Source organism: Sesamum indicum, linkage group LG6 (genome assembly GCF_000512975.1).
Source record: "Sesamum indicum cultivar Zhongzhi No. 13 linkage group LG6, S_indicum_v1.0, whole genome shotgun sequence".
Classification (NCBI taxonomy): domain Eukaryota; kingdom Viridiplantae; phylum Streptophyta; class Magnoliopsida; order Lamiales; family Pedaliaceae; genus Sesamum; species Sesamum indicum.
Genome location: NC_026150.1, coordinates 15,467,256 through 15,490,526, shown reverse-complemented (window position 1 = coordinate 15,490,526; position 23,271 = coordinate 15,467,256). Strand labels below are relative to the sequence as shown.

The window sequence follows — 23,271 nt, the reverse complement described above, 5'->3', positions numbered from 1 at the left end:
ATCAGAAAATTCCTGGTGAAGTGTATTCCTGTCTAGTACTGGGTCATGATTCATGTTATCCCCTGCATCCTGACTAGCTGGATATGTTGGGCAATCCAAGTACATCTTAATGTTTGGTGATGCATTCACTAATGAGCTTATAGGAGAAACTTCATGTGGATTTATCACCGCATGAGCTGATGTATGAATGCTCAAATAAATTGAAGGAGCGGGTTCATGGAAAACGCTCGGGGAATGAACAGCAGCAGACCAGTTGTCACTAGAACTACCAAAATTTGGCAACATGGATGAAAAATCTGAAGTTAAGGAGGACGAAATTTCAGTAGAGGACTGATTTCCAAAAACCTCTTCCTCCCTTGGAGCATTAAAAAAGTGTTCCTCTAGCATCAGTGTATTGTTAGGGAAACCACAGTTTCTTGCTCCACTGATATTTAATTCTGAGAAATCATAACAATATTAGAACACAAAGTAAAGTTCAAAGTGTGACAGTTATAGAGGTAATATCCGTGTTTCTTTTTCCATTTCAGTGGCATTAGCATACCATGAAGCATTTTGAGGTCTTGGTTCCCTGTTTGCGTGCTTGCGTGGGTATTAGGTTGATGACAATTGGTGTTCATCAAACTGTCTGCCTCCCCCCATTGAATGATTCCTGAAGAAGAAAGATCAGCCGAACTTGGACCGGGCGGAGTGTTCAGCGTACTTGGCACCCTGGTGGCTGGATATGATCTGTAACCAGAATCCATAGATTGCCCGGTACCAATATTTTCTGTAATTACTTCATTAAAAATTTGTCCATAAGCAGAATCAGCACAGCCAAAGGATTTTTTCAGGTACAGCCTATATTTCTGAAACGGAAATAAGCTAGTAAGCATATATAACTGGACTGCTAGCCTATATAACTTGGGCACCAGATTTTACCTGGAGGTGGCTGGCCACATTTTCTCGTGTAAGCCTTTCATCGTTCATTAACTCCAGGATCTTTTTAGGTACAGCCTCTACAACAAAAGCATATCGAAAGACAAATAGTAAGGGTAAGAGGTCTCTGGTTGAAAAGAGACTGGTTCAGAAGACACAGGACATTGTAGGTAATAACTAATCAGCTTCAAGAATTAACAATGTAAAATTACTAAATCTGCAATAGTGTACAGATTGGGAATAAAGCATAACAAATACATTTCTGCAGTTCTAAAGACACAACTATTTGATCCTATCATGATTAGTTAAACAACTCACTGTCAATTCCCAGTTTGTTGACTGCTGCAACAAATTTGTGATGAATGTCTGGTAACCAAACAACACGGCGCTTTTTCTTGGTTGGTAAATCCTCACATCCTTGGCCTTTCTCTTTGTCATTGGTTTGATCTTTCCTTCTCTTATTAGATTTTACATTGTGATCAACGTTCTTTGTCACCTTAAACTCTTCTTGTAATTCACCAGATTTAAGGTGAGCATTGTCAGAAGTTCTCCATGCTTTGAAATCCAGCTTCTTTCTTCTTACTACATGTTGCCAGATGACTTTTAGCTCCTGAATCCGGACAGGTTTTAACAAATAATCACAAGCTCCATGAGTGATCCCCTTCATTACAAGTTCTTTATCATCATACGATGACAACACTGCAAACAAAATCCAGTTAAAATTAAAATCCTCACTTGAAAAATAGATAAAAAGGAGAAAAGCATGTCCCAATTTCCTACCGGTTTTTTTCTCCTTGCAAGTAATTCTAGATACATACCCTCAGAGGTACATAGGCCTAGACTAGATGCTACAACTGGTGAATTTTGTTATCCTTCAGCTTATTGGGATTACTCACAGCTGATTGAAAAGTGGTGTCATCAGCTAAAGAAAATTTTATCCATTTGGTTTTTGGGGGACAGTTTTCAAAATAAGAGGTTCAATTGCTTTTGGGATGTTCACTAGAACTTCCAATACATGATTAATGTGCGAGCCCCAATTAAATTACAAAGTGATAAATAATAATGGCTTGACTTCTGCTCACTTACATATGACCGGAATGTCCATTTCAAGCCCCACATGCTCAAGGAGCGTAATGCCGTCCATGTCGGGCATATCCACATCACTGATAACCAAATCAAACTTGTCTTTGCTTTCTCGCAGGAGATTCAGTGCTGTAATTGCTTGGTTTGTTGTGGTGACTGCAAGATTACATAGCAAACTATCATAGAACTTAAGAAATTATAAGGAACAGAGAACCAGAGAAGGGTAGAGAAATAAACATTATGAGGGCACAGTAATTTCTATATTGACTCGTGATGCTACTGCTTCACAGTTCAACAGAAAGCAAGGAAAAGAATTCAAGCCAGTCGTAGTCTAGGCAGCAAAAGTAGAGTTAAAATTCAAAATGCAATCTCCCAAAACCAGGATGCAAATACATATAAAGTATGCATCAAACACAAAATTTAACCAACAGTTTCAGACACATAGAAAGGATCTTAAATATAATATACAAATCTAAAGAAGAAAACTAGGAGATTGTGAGACCATGATATTGGCATTTGCGAAGTAGAGACTCCAAGAGCATGAGGCAGGTGGGGTTATCATCCACAGCAAGAACCCTCATGCCTGTTGGAAAATCATCACCAATTTTGGGATGCACAGTCATGCTTCAAAATTGAAAGACTTCTCAGTATGTTAACAGGATAGGTGGCGTTTAATAGATCAAGGTCATTTAGATGAAGATATGAATAAGTAATCAAGATCATTTATGTGAAAAAGGATAAAGAGGCAATAGGAAAACGAGAAAACTGCTGCTTATGATAGAGTTTGAATACAAGAGGTCTCCTCGCTCCCATGAATGGGCCATTGGAGTAGAGAATCCAGTTCTAATTTAGAACTAATTTATTAATGAAGTGGTGGAAGTATGAAATATGGCTGGCGTAAAATGTGGAACATGTTATTTAGTATAACTGAAACTCTTTTTGAATAGAAGAGGTCTCATTGCTAATTTATAATTTATTGATAATTAAATTTATCAAGAATATATTCTCCCTGGAAACTCGGTTTTGCCGCTTCATACAACTCCATCAGTCCTCTGATGTCTTGGCTCAGCTTTCTTCTGAATCTCCCGTCCTTTCCTTTGAAATTGTTGAATACATCTGTACATACAAATACATCACTGAAACAGTCTCAATTTCTATATATCTTAAGCTACAAAGAGAAAAATAAAAAACCCTGGAGAGGTTGATCTGAAAATACTTGTTAAAAAGGTTTAATGCAAAGACAAGGAATTAGAAACCTGGAGAAATGTAGTTGTCCCATGTTGTCTTAATAGACGGAAAAGCAGTGAAACATCATGTGGACTGTAGTATCAGTATATGGAGGCGCAGCTTGCCACGTAATGTTTCTGAATAAGTGATTCAATTTCCTCCTGGTAGTAAGAGCTGAGTCCTACCCTCTGGATGGCATCCACCAAAACCAAACTCTCCGACGGATCATCTTCTCCCTTCGATTGTAACACCTGTCAACTCTCTTCTATCTTTTGCTCGTATTCCTGTATATACATGAAAAGACTAATTATTAATTTCTTCTCCGAATGCTAGCGTCAAGAAAATGCCTACGCGAACTTGTTGGGAAGAAGAAACAAGAAATTCATGTGGGAAACATAAACTGGGGGGGGGGGGGGGGGGTGCGGCCAGAGATAGTAGTTGGTTTAATGCCTCCAATGGTAGCATTAACGTCGCACTTATGTTTTCTAGCGCTGGATATGGAAAGAATTAGGCGTGCTGGCTCATAAGTCTTTCCAATGTTTGCAAATCCGGGACGTGGTAGGGAAAAGTTAGACAGGCCTCCGCAAGATGCCATGAATTTCTTCAACCGGGAATTCGAAGAGACTTGAAAAGCAGTGGAAAGAGGAAACAGAGATGTTGCTGTGCGTTCTGGGGCATGAGATTTATAGCCCGCATTAACGTCACTAAATTCTATTTTTAATTTATGCAAGGTTGCAACTTGCAGGTTGTGCATATTAACTTATAATTTATTGATAATGAATCAACTTATAAATAAATTTAATTATCAATTATCGACTTATAATTTATTGATAATGTATCAACTTATAAATAAATTTAGTTATCAACTTATAAATTATCAATTATTTAATTATCAACTTATAATTTATTGATAATGTATCAACATATTAAAAAATTTAAATTTAATTATCAGTAAATTATAAGTTGATAGTTGATAATTCGAATATATTTCAACTTGTAATTTATTGATAATTAAATTTAAACTTTTAATAATTATCAATGTAATCTCTTAACTATGTATAAAAATGTATGGACGTTGCACATGTTACATGCACACAAAAATTAGTTGCATTAATCAGTTAGAGAACATATTGGCATAAAAATTATGCGTACATAAATTAAAATCAGTAATTTTATGATTGAATTGTATTAGTTTCATTTATTTATGATAAGAAGAAACAAAAGTATTTCTTCCAAAGTGGAGTAGCAACAAAAGTAGCAACTCTTATGTTCTTTGTAAAGATATGCAGTCCATGGAGGGAAATGCTAATCCAGTCATACAAAGTACCCGAAGGACAGCTAGATTCAGTGGCGCGAAGAATGTTTCAAAGATTGCAATTGCTGGACTTGCGGTGCAAAAGGACATATATCACCCGACTACCCGTAGAAATGTGGTGAATTAGAAAAATTTGAAGCCACAGATGACATACTGGATGCAGTCTACTATGCCGATTTGATACTCATTTACCAATTCGAAGACTTTCCGTCAGACGAAAGCCTCTATGAGGAGGAAAGAGAGATTCATCGAATGGATCTTCAACCGAGTCAGAATAATTACAACGAATGTGATAGGCTTCAAACCTCTGGAAGATTGTCAGGATCTTTTCCAGAATGACGGTATCCAACAAAACTATGGAAAAAATCATGCGACAAGATTCCAACCTCAGCCCATACGATGGATTTAGAATTGGAGGAATTGGGATAGTCCTGAACCAGAAAGGACTGAACCAAAGAAAGCATCATATAATCTACAAAGTAAGTTCAGGTGAGTTTGCTATACCTGTGGGACTTACTGGTAATATGATGGAGATACAATTGATTCCTAAAGAAGAAATTTTTAAAGAATTAAGTAAGGGCACAGATCACGGATACTAAACATTGAAAAAAATGTACCGAGAATCCGTCAGGGCCAGCCGTACTATCTGGGCACATATCAAAGACAATTGCTTTCACTTCTTCAATTGTGGGGGTAGCATTAAGATGATGTTGGTCCTTCTCTAAGAGAATGTCAGTGACCCAATAAAGGTCGTCAACACTCACCCTGTCATCCATTGTGAAGGCCTACTTGAAGTAGTCAACAATCGAAATTTTGATATCTTCTGTTTTAGTGAGTGTCGCTCCATTATGTTGGATTTTGTAGATCCTTGATTGTTTCCTCTTTTTCTTAGTTAGTGAATGAAAGTACTTTGTGTTTTTTCCCCCTCCTTAATCCACTTACAAGCTGCCTTCTGTTTCCAGTAGCTTTTTTCAACAGATAAAGCAAATGTTAGCTCAGTTGTTGTCTTGTTCATTGCAATGAGGTTCTCATCAGAAGGGTCCCCATAGCAGTCTGCAACCTTGACTCTTTGTTCAGCATCTGTGATATTTTGGAAAATACTCCCAAATACTTCGGTGTTCCACAATTTTAGAGCTGTTTTAATCCAATGGAGCTTCTGTTGGAAAGCAAACATCCCTTGCCTTGGATAGGATGCTGCCACAAAGTAGTCACACAGTGCTTGAAGTCGTGGTGCTTAGTCCACATGTTCTGGAAACGGAAGGGTGTCGGAACTTTCTTCATTTCTTGTTTGACCGAGAGAAGGAGTGGGCAATTATTTGAAACGTTCCTTGTGAGGTATTGAATACGAGATAGGGGGAATGCTTAGGTCCGCATGTGAGAGAATAAGAACCTGTCAAGACGTTGCCAAAGTCTGTTCTTAGATCAACTAAATTTTATTACGTGAGTCGCATGCTCCAAGGCGCTAAGAAGAATTATTTGCTGATTGAGAAGTATGCATTAGCGTTTATCGTTACTGCAAGAAACCTAAAACCCTATTTTCAGTCTCACGCTATAATCTTGCTAACCAATCAACCTTTGAAGCAAGTCTTGACTAGACCCAATGCGTTAGGAAGGCTAGTAAAATGGGCAATCTAATTAGGGGAGTTTCACATGGAGTTCCAACCAAGAACAACAATAAAGGCCCAAGTTTTTAACAGATTTTTCACCGAGATGAACAACCAGGAGGGGGAGAGAGATAAAGGCAAGTGGCTATTTCAAGTAGATGGCTTCTCAAACTCAACTTAGGGGGGAGCAGGGATAGTCCTTAGAGATCCCAAAAGTACTGAGATTGAGGTAGCAGTAAAACTAAATTTTGCCGTAATGAATAATGAGGCCTAGTATAAGGCATTAATAGCAGGGATGAATTTGGCATTGCAACTGGGGGCTAAGGAGATAGTCACCTACACGGATTCTCAGCTGGTTGCACAAAAGGTATGTAACCTCCAACAAGCTTTTGAAATGTTTGAATTGCATCAAAATCCAAGAGAGGAAAATGAAAGGGCAGACGCTCTATCAAAGTTTGCGAGCACAGGTTTTGGGATAAAACACAGGAACATCACTTTGTTGGTATCCAAACACAGCAAAAATAGAGATCTCCCCGATCACAGAGAACTTCATGTAAACCAAGAGGATGAAAGTCTCCCACTGTTAAAAGTTCAAATACCTAATGACGACTGGAGATCTTTGATCATAAAATTTCTCCAAGGGGAAAGATTCGCAGATGAAGCTCAAAAGCGGCGAATGAGAATACAATCTACCAGATTCACACTGTATGAAGCGGAGCTGTACAGAAGAACACCACAGCGTATACTGTTGAAATGTGTCAATAGAGACATACTTAGAGAAGTGCATGAAGGAAGTTGTGGGAATCACTGTGGAAGAAGAGCACTAGCTCAAAGTCCTAAAGCAAGGATACTTCTAGCCCACATTACCTCAAGACAAATTTGAATTCTCAAAGAAGCGTAAAAGTTGTCAATAAAACTCCAACCTATCTCATGTACCTCCCACTAATTTGCTAAGCATCCCAGTAACATGCCCTTTTGATCAGTGGATGATTAATATTCTAGGACATTTTCTCCCTAACTCCTGGACAGCGAAAATTCGTCATCGTAGCAGTAGAACAGTTCACCAAATGGGTGGAAGCACAAGCTGTAACCAAGATATATGAAAATGAAGATGAAGTTCCTTTAGAAAAAACATAGTATGAAGATTTGGCATTCCAAGGGTACTGATCTCAGATAATGGTACCCAATTCCAAAGAAGAAATATACAAGATTGGTGCCGAGAGATGAAAATACAATAGAACTTCACCTCGATGTCAGATCCACAAGCAAATTGGCAAATGGAGGTAACCAAATAGAATCATATTGAAGAACTTAAAAACTCGCCTGGAAGGTCTTAAAGAAAACTAGGCAAAAGAGTTACCAGGTGTGTTATGGGCATATAACACCACTGCCAGAAACAACACATGTGAAACCCCCTTCTGCTTGATGTATGGTTCAGAAGCAGCAATTCCAGTGAAATTGAGGCAAAATCCGCGTGAGAAAAGATGTATGATCAAGCGTAGAATCTGAGCAACATGTGACAGACTTGATAATGCTACTGAGAAAAGAGAGCTGACCTATGCAAAGGTACAAAGTATAAAAGGCAAGCATAGAAAACGTATAACAAGAAGGTGAAATCAAGAAGCATCCAAGTTCGGGTACTTGGTCTTGAAGAACTGGGAAGCCTGAAAAACTGGACCCGAACTGGGAAGGTTGTTTTAAAGTCGTGAAAATAGCCAAAAATGGAGCATACCGCATCCAAGAAATGTCAGGGAAAGATCTAAAAAAATGGAATGCACAAAACCTTAGGAAGTTTTACATTTTAGTTGTATGATGTGAAATTCTCCTCTAAATAAAGAGACTTTGATTATACTACAAGACATTTTATCTTGGACCCTCAAAAGGCCCATGTCCGTAGTGGACCTCTATTCCAAGTTCGAAAGAGCTTATATTTGTCAGGGCTTAGATCTGAATAGACACCTTTATTTTAAGTCTGAGAGGGCTTAAGTATGAATAGACACCATCCAACGGGTCTAGGCCTTCATCTCCTTGGAATCTTACATTTACTCAAAATAAATAAAACCTCACTTTCCTAACTACAATCAATAAAATTGAAATTGGAAACCCTAATCAAAAGTTGGGGGGAGTACAAAAGGAGGGAGAAAGAAAGCATTATTATTTCAAGGCTAAAAAATGAAAGAAGGAATTAAAATAAAGAGGCACACAAGCCTCAGCCAACATAAAATTAAACCATGCTTTTGGCCACTGGGTTTTGTGATCAACCCCATTGTTTATCCAATAAACAATAATTGACACATATATCAAATATAAATATGTTAAATAACTAAATGCAATCTATGTATTTAACAATAGATATACAACATCATATACCAAGAACATGATTAAATACAAAAAGTAACATGCTAATAATGTAATTAAAAAATGAATATCAACCATACATCCAATGTACATTTTTTTTTTGTTTTTTTGGAAACCATTTCTAAATTAATTTAAGGCACAATTTAATTTTAAAAAACTTCAATTTAACTAAAATTAAAATTTACCAAAATTAATAATTTCAAAAAATAGCAGAAAATAGAAAAATCTAATTTTTCAGAAAGAAAACGCACAAAACGGCTCAGCCGTTCGGATAGCAAACGGTCGTCTGCTGCAGGTCGCACGTGCGCGCACTAGGACTGCGCCTGCACGCTGCCGCCCTTCCGGCACGCACGCCAGCTGATGCGCGTCCTAGGCAGCGCGCAGGCTACTGCGTTTTTCAATTTTTTTTTTAATTTTTGTAATTAAAAAACTGAATAAAACTATGGATTTATAGAAAATCCAATTTTCAAAAGATGCATAGTTATCCATAATTTAAAAGAAAAATTAATATGTATATTCTAAACATATAACCATGCTTCAAAGCCATAAAACATGATTTTCAAAAGAAAATTAAACACGTTATTCATGCTCAACACATAATAACATGTTAATCCTAAAGCCACAATACCGAACCAAGCTCTTATACCATATAAAGAATCAGTATGGCACGGGAACACAGTGGAAGCATGAAATAAAAATTATTAAAAACAAATCAAATGGGTGTTCCCTTTGAAATTTTCGGCCGTTTGGTGTTTGTCAAAAGCATAATAACAAACGAAATAAGCATGCTAGACATGTGACTAAAGGATGAAACGCTCGTCACCATGAATGGCCATCTAGCAACGGTCCATAGCATTACAAACTAGGTGAATGTTGGCGTGAACATTTAGGGCTGGTTTGGTTGTGTTTTCATTTTCATTTTTAGTTTCTAACTTTTGGAAATGGGATGGAAATGCTTTATTGTTTTTGTGCGAAAATTGAGAATATGTTTGGTTTAGTTGTTTCCAAATGTATGTATATAGGTGTGAAAATGTTGAATATAGGTATATGTACTTTTGATGTGACAGAAATTAGTTATGAGGGTTGACCTAATTGATTGAATATTTGTCTTCTTTTTATATTATTTTAATTCTATTTATATTATTTTAAATTTATCTATTAATTAATCAAATTGAACAGGAAAATAAAGAGTAAATTAATTGTCATGAATAATGAACTAAATAATTATATAATAAATTAAAATAAATTAATTGTCCAGAAAGAAAAACCCAATTTCATTGGTGCAAATAAATCCAAAAATGAAGATGAAAAACAAAAGAATGAATTGAACAAAAAAGAAATCAAAAATTGTAAAAATATTTTATTAGATATTTAAATCATATGAGTGATTAACTGTGAAACGAAAAAAATTGAAAGGCATGTAATTACAATATGACAAACTTTAGAGAATTGAATGTATTGTTCAGTGTCAACATGAGTTATATTATAATTTATTTAGTTCAATAAATCATAGACCATCCGTGTAAAATCAGTCGAAAAACAAATGCAAATAAATTGACACTTTTTATTGTTGCAAATTACTATGGAGACATTTCATTATTGCAAAATTCTATAATTTTATTTTAATTGAAACGGTTTTAATTGTTTATGGTGTAGCTTATGACAATTGCCGCTACACGTGACCGGACTCGCTCAAGTCCAGGCCATCACCATAACCCAGTAATTTTGGCTTATATATATATCTACTAAGTTCTGTAAGATGAAATCAAAGGGAAAATGGCCTCAAGAATGCACCAATTGATAAAGTTTACTAACTTCTGGTATACACATCACCTGTGATTGAATCTTTTGTTTTATTTCTTTTCTTTTTAGTAATTCATGTAATGTATTTACATTAAAGAATAATATCAATTTCGATGGAACAAAAAAAATGATCAAATGATAATTCAATTTAATTTGTTGTGATGTCATTTTATATAAATGTAATAAAAAAATATCTATTTCGTTGATATGAATTACTGTTCTATATATTAATAGAAAAAAAAGACGTGAATGGGACTAAATATATTTTTCATAATTACAAGATTCATGTAAAAGACAAACAAATTTTATTATTAAGTATTAAAAAAGACGTGAAATGGCACTAAATATAATTAAGCATCAATGCCTTACATAAAAAACAAGATTCAAATTAAAAAAAAGTTTACAATCATTTTGGTGTACTAGGGGGTTCCTCCGGCGGCGCCGCATTGGACGTGCTATTTTCGTCGTCTGAGCTCGACAACGGATCAATGCAGATTGGATCAAAAATGACGGTAGGAGGCTCGTCATGTTGAGGGGAGGGGGGGCTGCCATATTTGGAATCTCCGAGAAAAGAACATCATCGTCATCTTCTTCCTCCTCGTCCGGTACCGGAATGTCGATGTTCTCATCATCATCGAAGAGCTCGCACAACTCTTCCCATTTTGGCTCGTACGCATTTTGGTAGCATCGAGCCACTAGATTCTCCTATTCATTAGCATATTGAAAAAAAATTTCAATTTGTATTGTTAAAAAAAACAAAATTTGCAATATCCAAACATAACAAAAATTTTGAAACATACCCGGGCAATGGCATTCCACACTTGGTCGTCGGCCGTTAGTTTCCTTTCATCGTAGTTCCATGTAACGCCCAAGTGATTTCCCACCCATTGGAATGTATAAAAGCAATCTTGCAGTTGCCAGACCCTTCTATGCGCCCAAGCGTAACTTATTTGCGTGTTGAAATCTCTATTCACGTCGAGTATGGCGGAATTGATGGCTTGCATGGTGCGTTCGTTTGCGCGCCATATACCAAGCCATTTGCAGTATATGAGAGATTGGACGAATACGTCCTCCATCTCCCTTGTCCACCATTCACGATAGAAAATCATATCTTGTCCACCATTTGATTTGATGTGTATTTAATTTATATAAAATTATAATAATTTTTTGTATCAATCAATATCATTTTTATATTTATATATTTTAATACAAATAGTGTCTCCCTTATTGTTATTTATATATTTTAATACAAATAGTGACATTTGATTTGATTATATTTTGATTATTGTTATTTATATATTTCGAAATTATATTTCACCCGGCATATTGAATATATATATATATATGTACATAGATAGATAGATATAGGTGGAGACATATATATATGTAAAGACATATAAAAATACATTTGAACTTTAATCCTCAACTCCATTCGCAATTACAATAATTTAATCAGTATTGTCGTTACCGGTATCTCGATCATTCCACAAATGACCGGCCATTGCATCGCGGAATGCCGCTTGCGTATCAATGTCTTGTTGCGATTGTTGAGGCAAACGACGATACTGGTCATTTGCTTCATTGTCGGGATCGTCAAACTCTCCCCGTTCCCCATGTTCAAAAAATTGGTCATCTATGCCAAATTTTCGTATGAAGTTGTGGATCACACAACATGCGATGACAAGATCTCGTTGACGATCTAAGCTGTATGGCGGCATAGGTCCTTTCAGAATTGGGAATCTGTTCTTTAGCACACCAAACGCCCGCTCGATGACATTACGCAACTGTGAGTGACGTTGATTAAATAACTCTTTTGGTGAATGGGCTTGCCGATTGTTACCTCTAAATGAGTTGATATGATAACGATCTTGACGGCACGGTGCCAAAAATCCAGGAAAATTGGGATAAGCGGAATCCACTAAGTAATATTTACTTGAAACAACATGAGATAAATTAAGGCTGTAAAATGCTGTTCCACAAGCACTAATGTAAATGTAATACCATTTGGTGGCCAAGGAAAATTCAGATCATTATTTAGGCAGTCCATGAAGACACGGGCATCATTTGCGCTACCCTCCCATCCAGCCATGACATATGTGAACATCAAGTCAAAATCACAAACAACCATAACATTTTTTGATATATCACCGTGACGTGATCGATATGCATTTTGCCTGGACACCGGAACACTTGCTGGTATAAGTGTTCCGTCAATTGTGCCGATACAATCCTAATAACAAATAATTTCAAATCGTAAAACTGAAAAAAAATGCAATATATATTACCTTAAAATAATACCGGTGAAAATAAAATAATTTCGATAATCAATAATACTTTCGGTCAAAAACAAATAATTTCAATGAAAAATAAAAATAATTTCAGTCAAGAAAAAATGAATGTAGTATAAATTACCTTAAAGTATAGAAAGAAGTGTATATTGTTAAGGATTCTGGGATGTATAACATTGAAATTTGGAGGACATATCAGTTCCGATGCAACAAGATTCAAAGCTCGCGAAACCCTTTTCATATGCCTAGAGATGGTCTCCAAAGAGTGCTGGAACCGCTCGCAGCTCGTTCTCTGGCACTCCCTTAAACCAACGGTTTGTAAGAAAATTGCGACTGATTCCATGACAGAGACACGCGTCCGTTGCGAGTCCATTAAAACACCTTTCCCTTTTAGTAACAGACATAAATTCTGGAACGTATCTTTGTTCATACGTAGCATATTATATATTCGATCGGGGTGCCCGGACAGAAGCTCGCTCAGCCAATCAGAGCCTTGCAGAATTGAATTATGTTGTGGTTGTTTCGAACACAGAATTGAAGTGCTTAACAATTCATGAATTAACCTGAGGTTGTTTTCATCATCCGAGGAAAAATCAGAAGAACTATTAGACTAATTGTCGCCGCTTGATTCATCCATCTATCAATTTCTTCCCAATATGGTTGGTGATGTATTTGTAATCTAATGCAAGTATGCAAAATACACCCGGCAGAGTACTCTTTTACAATTGGCCAATTGTGTATCAACCCCCATAATTTGACAAGAAAGGGGGTTGGTGACATAAGTGACAAGAAAGGGGGTTGTTGACAAGATTGACAACAAAAGGGGTTGGTGACAAAATGACAACAAAGAGGGTTTGGTGACTTCGGGGGTTTGATGAAATGCAATTACATCTATTATAATGAAATTAAAATGAGTAAAGTGAATAATTAATTGAATTGTTTTTAGTTTATATATTTCCGAAAATTACTTGGACAAATTTAACTGGAAAGATTATAAACGCAATCTACTATTATATCTATTTGTAGTTTATTGGTTTTATAATATGTTTCATTTTCTTATGTAAGATTAGCATTAACAAAATGCAAATACATAAGAATTGACAAACAATTTGAATTGTAGCCAGCTAAATATATTTCATATTCAATCTAGTTCAATAATTACACCTAATTACTATCACGCAAGTATATAAAAATGATGTAAAGAAAAACAACTACCACTAACATCACGCAAGTATATAAAAAAATTGTCTTCAAATTCATGCAGCCCCTATAAAAATAAAAAAAAAATTATTCACTTTTTCAAGCTTTCAACCCAAGCACGCTTGTCCTCATCACTCATCAGAAGAAACATTTGACGCCTCAACTTCAACAAAACCTCATCTTGCGCTGCAAAGAATAAATACCGCGGTAGTCCCTCCATTTTAGACAGCGCAGCCATGCATTCTCCAATATTATCGTTTATAACATTTGTCAGCTTCCGAGTTTTGGCTTCACTGCAAGCGGTTATGGCATCAATGCATTTATCAACTCGCTTCAACCGATCACTTTGCTCCCCTTTTCGCTGTCGACCTCTTCTTGCTATTGGAATTTGGTCGGGCACGGATTCAAGTGGATTACCATTTGCCATTGCAGGGTAGCTTACATCAACGTCATCATTGTCATTGTTGGAGACAGGAGGCATGGCAGAAGAACGGGCATGGCTACCAGTGGCTACAAAAGATGAGAACATCTCAGTACATAAATCGAAATGAGGAAGACCCTTCTTTTTCAAGCCAGACTCTCTTGGATTAGCCTGCACAATCAGTCACACTTTAATTAATTGGCGTATGTCAAGAAATGATGAATAGATTTATCAAAATAATAGGAGAAATTTAATACAATTATCGCGATCCATTCAGCCCAACGATCCTCTGATGCAGTCACGGTGCACGTTGTTGGGTCCCAACCAAAACCAGTCCGTTTGTACACCAAATCGTAAAACTTACGCCAGAGCATTCGAAGCCTGTTAGCCTTACCTTTAAGCTGCGCAACTGTGTATTGTGTTTTATTACGTTGGGACAATTCAATCCCGATCTCACGCCAAATTTGCTTGCTAAATGTTGATGAGAGAAGGTGTCCTTTCTTGAAATGATCATACATTAATTCGATGAGCATAGACACCTGGGGCATATCCCACCAAGCATCGTCAGCCCGTGACTTTGGATCCGAAGATGTATTACATGCCTCCTTCCCCTTTCGACTCATCTACCATGTAAGTTAAAGTCACGACGTAAGTAAAAATATCTAAAGTATTAATCATAACTCATAACTTCACATTTGTAAGTATAAACAATATTTCTTCACTATTTGTAATTTACTATAATTAATCATTATTATAAATTTTTGTACTTATTTTATTTATTATTGGTAGTAAGTACAATCCACTAAATATTATTGTATTATTTCATTAGCATATAATATGTGTATAATAAATATTATTGTATTATTTCATTAGCACACGATCTAAATATGGATACCAACTCATTCTCTGTATAGAAACGAAAAAAATAGGACATTAGTCAATAGAGAAATGCCGGTAAAAAGCCTTAGTCAAGTGATAAGAATAAATCGAATTTGTGAATTTGAGTCTTATGAATGTTCTTATGGAAGTTCAAATTGAAAGGAGTTACTCCTTTCATTACTGACTTTTTCCTCATCCATCTATAAATTCTTTTTATTGTTATAGATCTTACAAGTGAAATATTTATGACGGTTGCCTCATCCATCTCTAAATTCAAAAGTCACAACATTAATCTATATATGCTAAATGCATTATACCTTTCTTCTAAGGTTCTTCCTGGATTTTTCCCAATAGTTTTTGAGGTTGTATAAAGTTCTTTTATCTATGGTTTTTCAATTTATTTACAGTACCATATAGCTGTTAGTACTTGAGAAGTGAATGAGCTTCAATCCAAACAGACACAATTCGAACTCAAGTAACAAGTAAAAATACTTTGACACTCAAAGTAATGAGCAAACTTCAATTCAGCACTAAACTTTATCGAACAAGAAATTACTCAGATTTGATCTTTTCTCTGTTAGTTTATGGGAACTGAAAACGTATCACATCAAAAGCATAGCTACAGCCTTCATCAACCTCATTCAAGATTTGAGATGTAAGATATGAATGAATGTTGTAGTACAAAAGAGAATATGCTGTTAATCAACCTCTCTCTTCCTTCCTAATTCTTTACGTATAGAGAATATGCTGTTAATCTATGGTCTTAATGTTATCTAAATGTGATTTTGGTATAACTTAATTCACAAAATAATCACGACAAAAGGGGCGAATGGATTAAGAAATTGCATTTATTTACCAACAAAAAAAAAATTTACAAGCAGAAAACAAGCACTAACTACTACATGAAGTTTGGTCTCGTAGCTGAACACTATACTAATGGAGAAGAAAATTCCTATCAGCATCTCGATCACTACTACAGATTTCATATTTCTGTTTCTGCACTGAAGAAAACAGCATAAACAGACGGTACTCACCTTCGTTCGAGTGCCGCGCTTTCTCTTCCGGCAAGTTACTTCGTTGTTCGAACCACACGACTCGACGTTCGTAAAAAAAAGATGGATCCGTGGGTGAGTTTCAGGGGAAGAGGAAGGAGGAGGAGAGCTGGTTTTGTTTGAGAAGTCCATTGAAAGGAATGGTTTAGAGAGAAAACCAATTTTAATTGATGGGAAAGAAGCAAATAGTGGCTGACAAGAAAAGACAACTATGGCAAGCCTATTTGACCTATTAAATTTGAAATTGAGAAATGAATTGGGAATGCATTCTCACTAAAAAAGGTACAAAACAAACACATTCCAACATTCTCAAACAGTAAAAAGTGGGAAAAATCCCATTGAAAACACAACCAAACCAGCCCTTAGGCTCCCGAGTTCCATGCAGGTACTGTCCTTTCGTGGACCATCTCCCGACCTTAGTCTAGTGCATGGAATTGGGAGTCTGTTCTCATTCTGGACCAAGCAGTTATGTTGAATACTTGAGATATGTTTACTCTATTGATCGACAATGGAAATCATTTCCTATTCGATCAATCGCTATAGCCATGGACTTAGAGAGTCTAAACCATCTCAAAGCGCATAGGAGATATATCCATTATATACTAATAGGGGACGAATTCTATTTTGAAATTCATTATCCACAATACATAATCCGACTATAGTGGACAAGGCTTGTAATGACCACATCAAAGATATAGTCACCTCTCGCCAGATCTAAGATATAGTCATCATATGCATGTGACTGCCATGATTTTTCAAGTCCAAGGACTAATCCTATACTATCGGAGCTGAAAATTCAAGTCATACCGACCAAGCCTCCAAAGCTTTCATATGACGATTCCTACGAGTCAATTCAGTCAGTTAACAAACTTGTGAACTAATCCACTAAAATTGCATAGACATCCCATGTCTATCGCCGATGAATTACGGTACTCATGCAATGAATGTAATACTTAGTGCAAGTCTCTATAGAACTCTCGATGCCCAGTCTTGAGGTCCTCGACTTGGAATGTTTCAGACCAACCCACAGAAGTTGGTTTCACAACTGCCATCCAATACGCAACCCAACTACATAGGTTATTCAATAACTATATGGGCATTTGTTTTGACGTTAAAACACGGTTCAACATAATTAGTAAGCACAACAAATACATGGTGCCACAGAAGAATGTTTACTACAATCATCAAGATATTATCACATTCATAAGGATTGCTAAATGATTCCCAAAATCGCCAATCCAATTGGTTTTCTGGCACCATTTCTAACATATTTGTAAGTTCGAAAAGAGTTAGGTCTTAATGGACATGTTTATTTCTAAATCTGAAAAGGTTTAGGTCTGAATAGACACCTTTATTTATAAGCCACCATGGCATACATTTAATAAGGACCTTTGATTTCAAGGCACACGCAAACTGAATCAAGCAATCGCCTAAGTCCTAAAAAGACTGTACCTTGAGCCAAGGACATGCAAAACATGAAGCTGGAAAAATAACTAGGTAACTCTACTTATTAAATGCAACTCACACCGAATTGACATTCATCTAGGGATATATCAAAGCATGTAAAGAAGTCAACCATGAAGAAATTCATAACATCAAAACAGAGTTGGACATCATTGGCACTAGATTACAAAAACAATCACCCAACATCATCTAAAATATTCAGATTACAGACTAAATATTCAAAGGACGCAGTGGCCCAACATCCAAATTACTCTGTATTCTCAACAAGATTCTCAAAAGCACCAACACCTTCAAAAGTAGGTTCAATATCCGCAACAGCTGAATGGGAAGGATCAGGGCTTAAATTGGCACTCATCTCGATATTTGGGACTAGTACATCAAGAGGCAGTGTTGGATCGTAACCCTCGACAATCATAGGCTCCACAGAACAAGGCATAATGGGTGCACCTTCGCTAGCAACAACTTCAATTTTGATCCATTCATCCTTAGCCACTTTAGCAATCGGACGCTCCTTTGCTTCTTTGTCCAAGGCATCAAAAGGAGTACGAGGCAACAGAGAGTAAAACTCATCAGATAGAGGAACTTCTACCTCAATAGGAGCATCGGGATAGTCCTTGCCGTTCACATCCTTGATGATGCTTAGGAGGCTGGTGTCAAAGCGATCTTTAAAATCATTGAAAGACCTAACCTAGCTTATACACCTATTCCAGGTGACCACAAGCTCACGCATACCTTCATATCCCCCAATTGGCCAACCACTGGAGACTTTATGAAAGCACGACCCTTAGAGCCTACTGTTCGCCACCACCTCCTTATACTCATCACTAGATAGAACAATTCAATACCTTCCGCAACACTTCCCTGACGATATGACTAGCAATTCGCCTCCCTAGTTCAAGAAGATTCTTCCTCGCCAGATCGTGCACCTACTAATCTTTGGCAATCGACTCCCGATAGCTTTGATACTGGGCATGTAACATCTCATTCTGTTCTTTCAACCCCCTCACTCAAGCCTTTGCTGCTTCGATTTTCTCTTTCGCTTTGGAATCTTGCTCATAGAAATTAGCAACTTGGAGAGTTACGCCAGGTAAGATCTAACTGACCTGGTAAAATTGAAAGTTATAAGGTATCAGAAAGAGAATAACAAGAGCTAGAAAGTGAGCAAGAAGAAATCCTTACGCCCATTAGAAATTTGGCCCCATGAGATTCCATCTAAGGTAGAGGGCTCAATGAAAGCTTCAATTGGTCCAGGGCAAGAGAATTTCGCAATATAAGTCAAAGAAACATCACCCGTAATATAACCCAAAATAGAAAAATTTTCATGAACATTCCAATTGGGGTGAAGTAGGGGAGCAAGATTTGCAGACACCGCAGGAGATTTCCTGGTAGCCAACCAGGTCTCCCTCATCTCTTTGGGCAAACCTTTCATAATTTCCACCTGCCTCTTCATAGGTGTGTATTTCTCCACGAGGACAGAGACAAAGCTTTCTTCCAGTTCAGCGATTATTTGGGGTTCCAATTGAGGAGAAATCTTGGTCTTTCCCTTGCCAACGTCACCCTTTAGGGTCTTACTAACTTTCTTAGAAGGGGCAGTAGTCTTTGGCAAAGAAATTAAGATTTCCTTGGTGGCCAGGGAGCTACAGGGAAGGTCTTCACCTTTCCATCCGCCTCATCGGAGTCATCAACGCCTATCAGCTTCCTCATGTGCCTAGTAGAGATACCAGAAGTGGGAGAACTTCCCCTCTTACACCTCGAGGGGCAGCCTAGAAAAGAGAGGGAACCCTTGAGAAGTCAAGGGCCGCAGCAACAGGAAACGATGGAACAGAGCCGTAGGAAGAAGATGCTTGTAGACGATAGCGAGGGCTCATTCGAAGACTACTCAAAGCCATTACAATGTTTGCTGAGACAAGCGAACTGAAGTTAATAAGAAAAATGAGAAAACGAGGCCAACATCAAAAGAACAAAGGAAGAAATATACCAAGATATGAGGCATCCAAGCAAAAAGAGGCTGGAGACAAGCCAACTACAGAAAAAAAAAGTTACTTAATCATGATAACCTTATAATCATATTCATATTTAAGAAGCCTTTCCATTAAGAAGTTATCATCTCACGAAACAGGCCCCATAAGTTCAAAGGGAGGTTTGGTTGGTTGCCACCTATTCAGGCTAACCCACGGCTTATGAGGAGGGGAACGAATAAAAATTAAATCTAATCTACTTAATTATTTTCAATTAACCATTAATCAGAAATTTCTGTCACCATGGGTGGCCGTCTAGCAATGGTCTATGGCACTAGAGACTAGGTGAATACTAGCATGAATATTAAGGCTTTCGAGTACCAAATGAGTATGGTCCTTCTATCATCCGTCTCTTGGTCTAAGTTTAAGATATGAAATTGGGCGTCGGTTCCCATCCTAGACTAGACAACTATGCTCATTAACTCAAGATGTATTTTCTCTATTGGTTGACATAGGAAACCATTCTCTATTCAACCATTCGCTATGCCACAAACTCTAAAAGCCCGAACCATCTCAGAGAGCATAGGAGACTCAACTGTCATATATAGGTGATGGATTTTGTCTTTGAACCTACCGTCCACACTACACATTCTGATTGCACTAGGAAATACTTATAATGATGACATCCAAGATAGGATTATCTTTCGTCATATATGATATACGACCATGATATGCATGTGACTGTCATGGTTCCTCAAGTCTGAGGACTAATCTCATACTATTGGAGTCGGGAAGTTCCATTCATACCAACCAAGCCTCTAAGGCTTCCATATGATGACTTTCCGTGAGTCAGTTCAATTAGCTTGACAACCTAAGCAACCACCCACTAAAATTGATACACTTGTCTTTGGTCGATGAAACATGACATTCATCTAATGAATGCAATATTTAGTACAAGTCTCAATAGAACTCTCGATCCCCAGTTTGGAGGTCCTAAACTTGGAAGTTTTCAAACATAACCCTCAGGAGTTGGTTTCATGGCCACCATTTAATGTACAGCCCAACTACATAGGTTATACGATTTGGTTTGTAGTTTTGTAGTGATTTTAAGCATATAAAAACATAATTAGTAAGCACAACAAATATAATTGCCAAAATAATGAATACTCACTTTATTAATAAATAATATTATAATTACATCGAAATTGTCCAAACAAATTACATAAAAACCAACTCAATTGACTTTTTGGTTACCTATTCTAACACGACCACCCTTGTAGTTTTTTCCAAATCCGTTCCTTATTACCTTCGAAGACGGCATGCTGCTTTGCCCCATCACTGAGTTCCCGATTTTCATTATTGGGGGCTAGGCTCTAAGGGATCATCTCAACTGGCTACTATTTGAAGGAGAAGCGAAGGACGCGCAGGCTTTATCCAACCAAGTGGTCCATTTACTTCAAGTAGGCAGCGACTCAGTTTGATTGTGTGTTTAGCTCTGCTATTTATCGCATAGTTCCCTTTGTGGTTATGTAAACTTTGTTGGCCTTTGATATAATACCAGTTTGGTGTTTTCCCTAATATATATATATATATATATGAATTTTAGAGTCCGAGTAGGAAAGCATTGAAAGAATTTATAAACTTGTCAAAATATCTTATAAAATATTGAAAAATATTTTATTAAATTGCTAGAAAATGAGTTTATAAAATCGAAAAGTGTGATGTTACGAGCTTTCAAGTTCCTTTAAAAAAAAAATCCAACTTATCCAGACTTTTAATAATGTTTCTCTAATTTTAATTTTATTAAGCTCTAAAATTATGATTATCACAAAATCTTGTAAGTGACATAATTTTACTTTATTCAAAATTTATAAATTTATATCTAAAATGAAAATAAAAGTTTATAAACTTTGATAACACCTCATAATATATATATATATATATATAGAAGGTGTTTGTAAAAGCTTATACTTTTGAGAAACTGCTCAACTTTAACAAAAACGATTAAGATGTAAAAATTGGAAATGTTTAGAGGTAATAATTTTAAGAGAAAAAAGTTTATGTGGAAGTGGTTGATAAAAGCGTTGATTTATTACTAGTTCATTTATGAAATTACCAAACCTAGTACGTTTGTAGATTTTAGCAATTACGAACATATTTTATTCTCAAAATATACAAATATAGTTATGACAAAATAATTATTAAATTTTTTATCTTATTTACAAAATACCTTAAATTGCAATATACACTTTGTCATACAACTTTTAATTATTTTAAAGATAAGTATATTTACACCCCTAATTTAAAATTTATTTATATAAATTATCCTTTGTTGTTTTATAATTACAACAACCACCCTTGAGAACCAAAAGTTTGGGTAGTTTGTGTAATGTTATTGACATTTCTGATCGGTGTGAGTGTATATTTTTTAAAAGTAAGAATGATTTGTGTAAATGATATTACGTTTCTTGTGTATATGTATAATTATTTAAATGATAAGAGTCATTTGTATTAATAAATCATAGATTAGACGTGTAGATATTATTATTCCTTTACTTTAATTTAATTTAAGATAAACATAAGCGCAATTTATGTTTTCTAACAACTTCATCTAGCTCAATTACTTATAATATATAAAATATAAAAAAGAAAGTCCTTTTCCTTCTACAAATAATATTTTATGATATCGCAATATTAATTTTTTTTATTGTAGATTATAACTCTTAGTTGACTTTTTTTCCTTTTAAAATGTGACGTATTCATATATACATTTTTTTATTTATAATATATTTTAATCTATATAAAAATTATTTATTATATGTGTAACGACTACTTAAAAATATAGTTACTTTAGGTTTTGGTCAAATAGCATACAACCCAACATCTGTTTTAAAAATAAGTTAAAAAACTATCATTTATTTTCTTAAATATAACTCAATTGTCCCTCGTCGTTAAATATAACTGACTGCGTTAATTTTTTTTATAAAATGACCGTTATGCCTTTAAATATTACATATTATTTTTTATTTTAATGAACGTTGAATCCTTATTGATTACATTAGATCTAATGTTAACCATCAGATCTTAAATTTAAAAAAATCAAGAGTTTGAATTTATTAATTTTAAATATATATTAGAAAAAATAAAATTATTACTTTTTAAAAATAAATTAAATTAAATTAAATTCCAACTCTCCATCCCCACCCCGTCGCCTTTCCGTCGCCCCCACTTCCACCCTAGCGCACAGCCCTCCCCCCCAATCACAGAAGGTGGCGGCAACGGCGATGGCCATGTTTTTAATTTTTTTTTTAAGTTCTAAATTTTAAATTTAAAAATGACTAAAAATTGCAATTAATTAATTTGAAATATTTTTATAATTAATTAATATTCATATTTGTTAAGATATTTAAATTCTGTATTGTGATTTTAAACAGCAATGGACATGTTTTTAATTTTTTTTTTAAGTTCTAAATTTTAAATTTAAAAATGACTAAAAATTGCAATTAATTAATTTGAAATATTTTTATAATTAATTAATATTCATATTTGTTAAGATATTTAAATTCTGTATTGTGATTTTAATTTAATTATAAAACAATTAAAAATTTTATATATTTTTTTGTATTTTTATTAAGACTTTATTAAGAGGTTTATAGTTTATTACGAGTCTAGGTTTTCCTCTTTCTTTTTTTGCATGTTTATTA

General features: G+C 35.6%; 3 protein-coding genes across 3 annotated transcripts; all 3 read right to left on the bottom strand.

Moving 5' to 3' along the window:
- LOC105165020 (two-component response regulator ARR12) lies at window positions 664-5,316 on the bottom strand. Its single transcript, XM_020694210.1, has 5 exons — window positions 5,158-5,316; window positions 2,002-2,185; window positions 1,234-1,614; window positions 919-995; window positions 664-726 (listed from the first exon to the last, which is right to left on the bottom strand). Exons 1-5 carry the CDS (start codon window positions 5,314-5,316, stop codon window positions 664-666), a joined length of 864 nt encoding a protein of 287 aa, XP_020549869.1.
- On the bottom strand, window positions 11,754-12,966 carry LOC105165018. Its single transcript, XM_011083896.1, has 3 exons — window positions 12,718-12,966; window positions 12,307-12,535; window positions 11,754-12,223 (listed from the first exon to the last, which is right to left on the bottom strand). Exons 1-3 carry the CDS (start codon window positions 12,964-12,966, stop codon window positions 11,754-11,756), a joined length of 948 nt encoding a protein of 315 aa, XP_011082198.1.
- On the bottom strand, window positions 13,885-14,837 carry LOC105165017 (L10-interacting MYB domain-containing protein-like). The gene is made up of 2 exons (XM_011083895.1): window positions 14,472-14,837; window positions 13,885-14,385 (listed from the first exon to the last, which is right to left on the bottom strand). Exons 1-2 carry the CDS (start codon window positions 14,835-14,837, stop codon window positions 13,885-13,887), a joined length of 867 nt encoding a protein of 288 aa, XP_011082197.1.

Bases quoted from the DNA above. Each gene is read 5' to 3' on its own strand.
- LOC105165020 (XM_020694210.1), bottom strand. From the start codon at position 5,316: ATGGATGACAGGGTGAGTGTTGACGACCTTTATTGGGTCACTGACATT. The intron at 2,186-5,157 runs GTACATTTTTTT...TAATTTCTTAAG, and splicing joins CTGGCCCTGACGGATTCTCG to TTCTATGATAGTTTGCTATG. The intron at 996-1,233 runs GTGAGTTGTTTA...CTTTTGTTGTAG, and splicing joins CAACAAACTGGGAATTGACA to AGGCTGTACCTAAAAAGATC.
- LOC105165018 (XM_011083896.1), bottom strand. From the start codon at position 12,966: ATGGACTCGCAACGGACGCGTGTCTCTGTCATGGAATCAGTCGCAATT. The intron at 12,536-12,717 runs GTAATTTATACT...ATTTGTTATTAG, and splicing joins ACTTCTTTCTATACTTTAAG to GATTGTATCGGCACAATTGA. The intron at 12,224-12,306 runs GTATTACATTTA...AATATTACTTAG, and splicing joins TTTTCCTTGGCCACCAAATG to TGGATTCCGCTTATCCCAAT.
- LOC105165017 (XM_011083895.1), bottom strand. From the start codon at position 14,837: ATGAGTCGAAAGGGGAAGGAGGCATGTAATACATCTTCGGATCCAAAG. The intron at 14,386-14,471 runs GTATTAAATTTC...CTGATTGTGCAG, and splicing joins CTGAATGGATCGCGATAATT to GCTAATCCAAGAGAGTCTGG.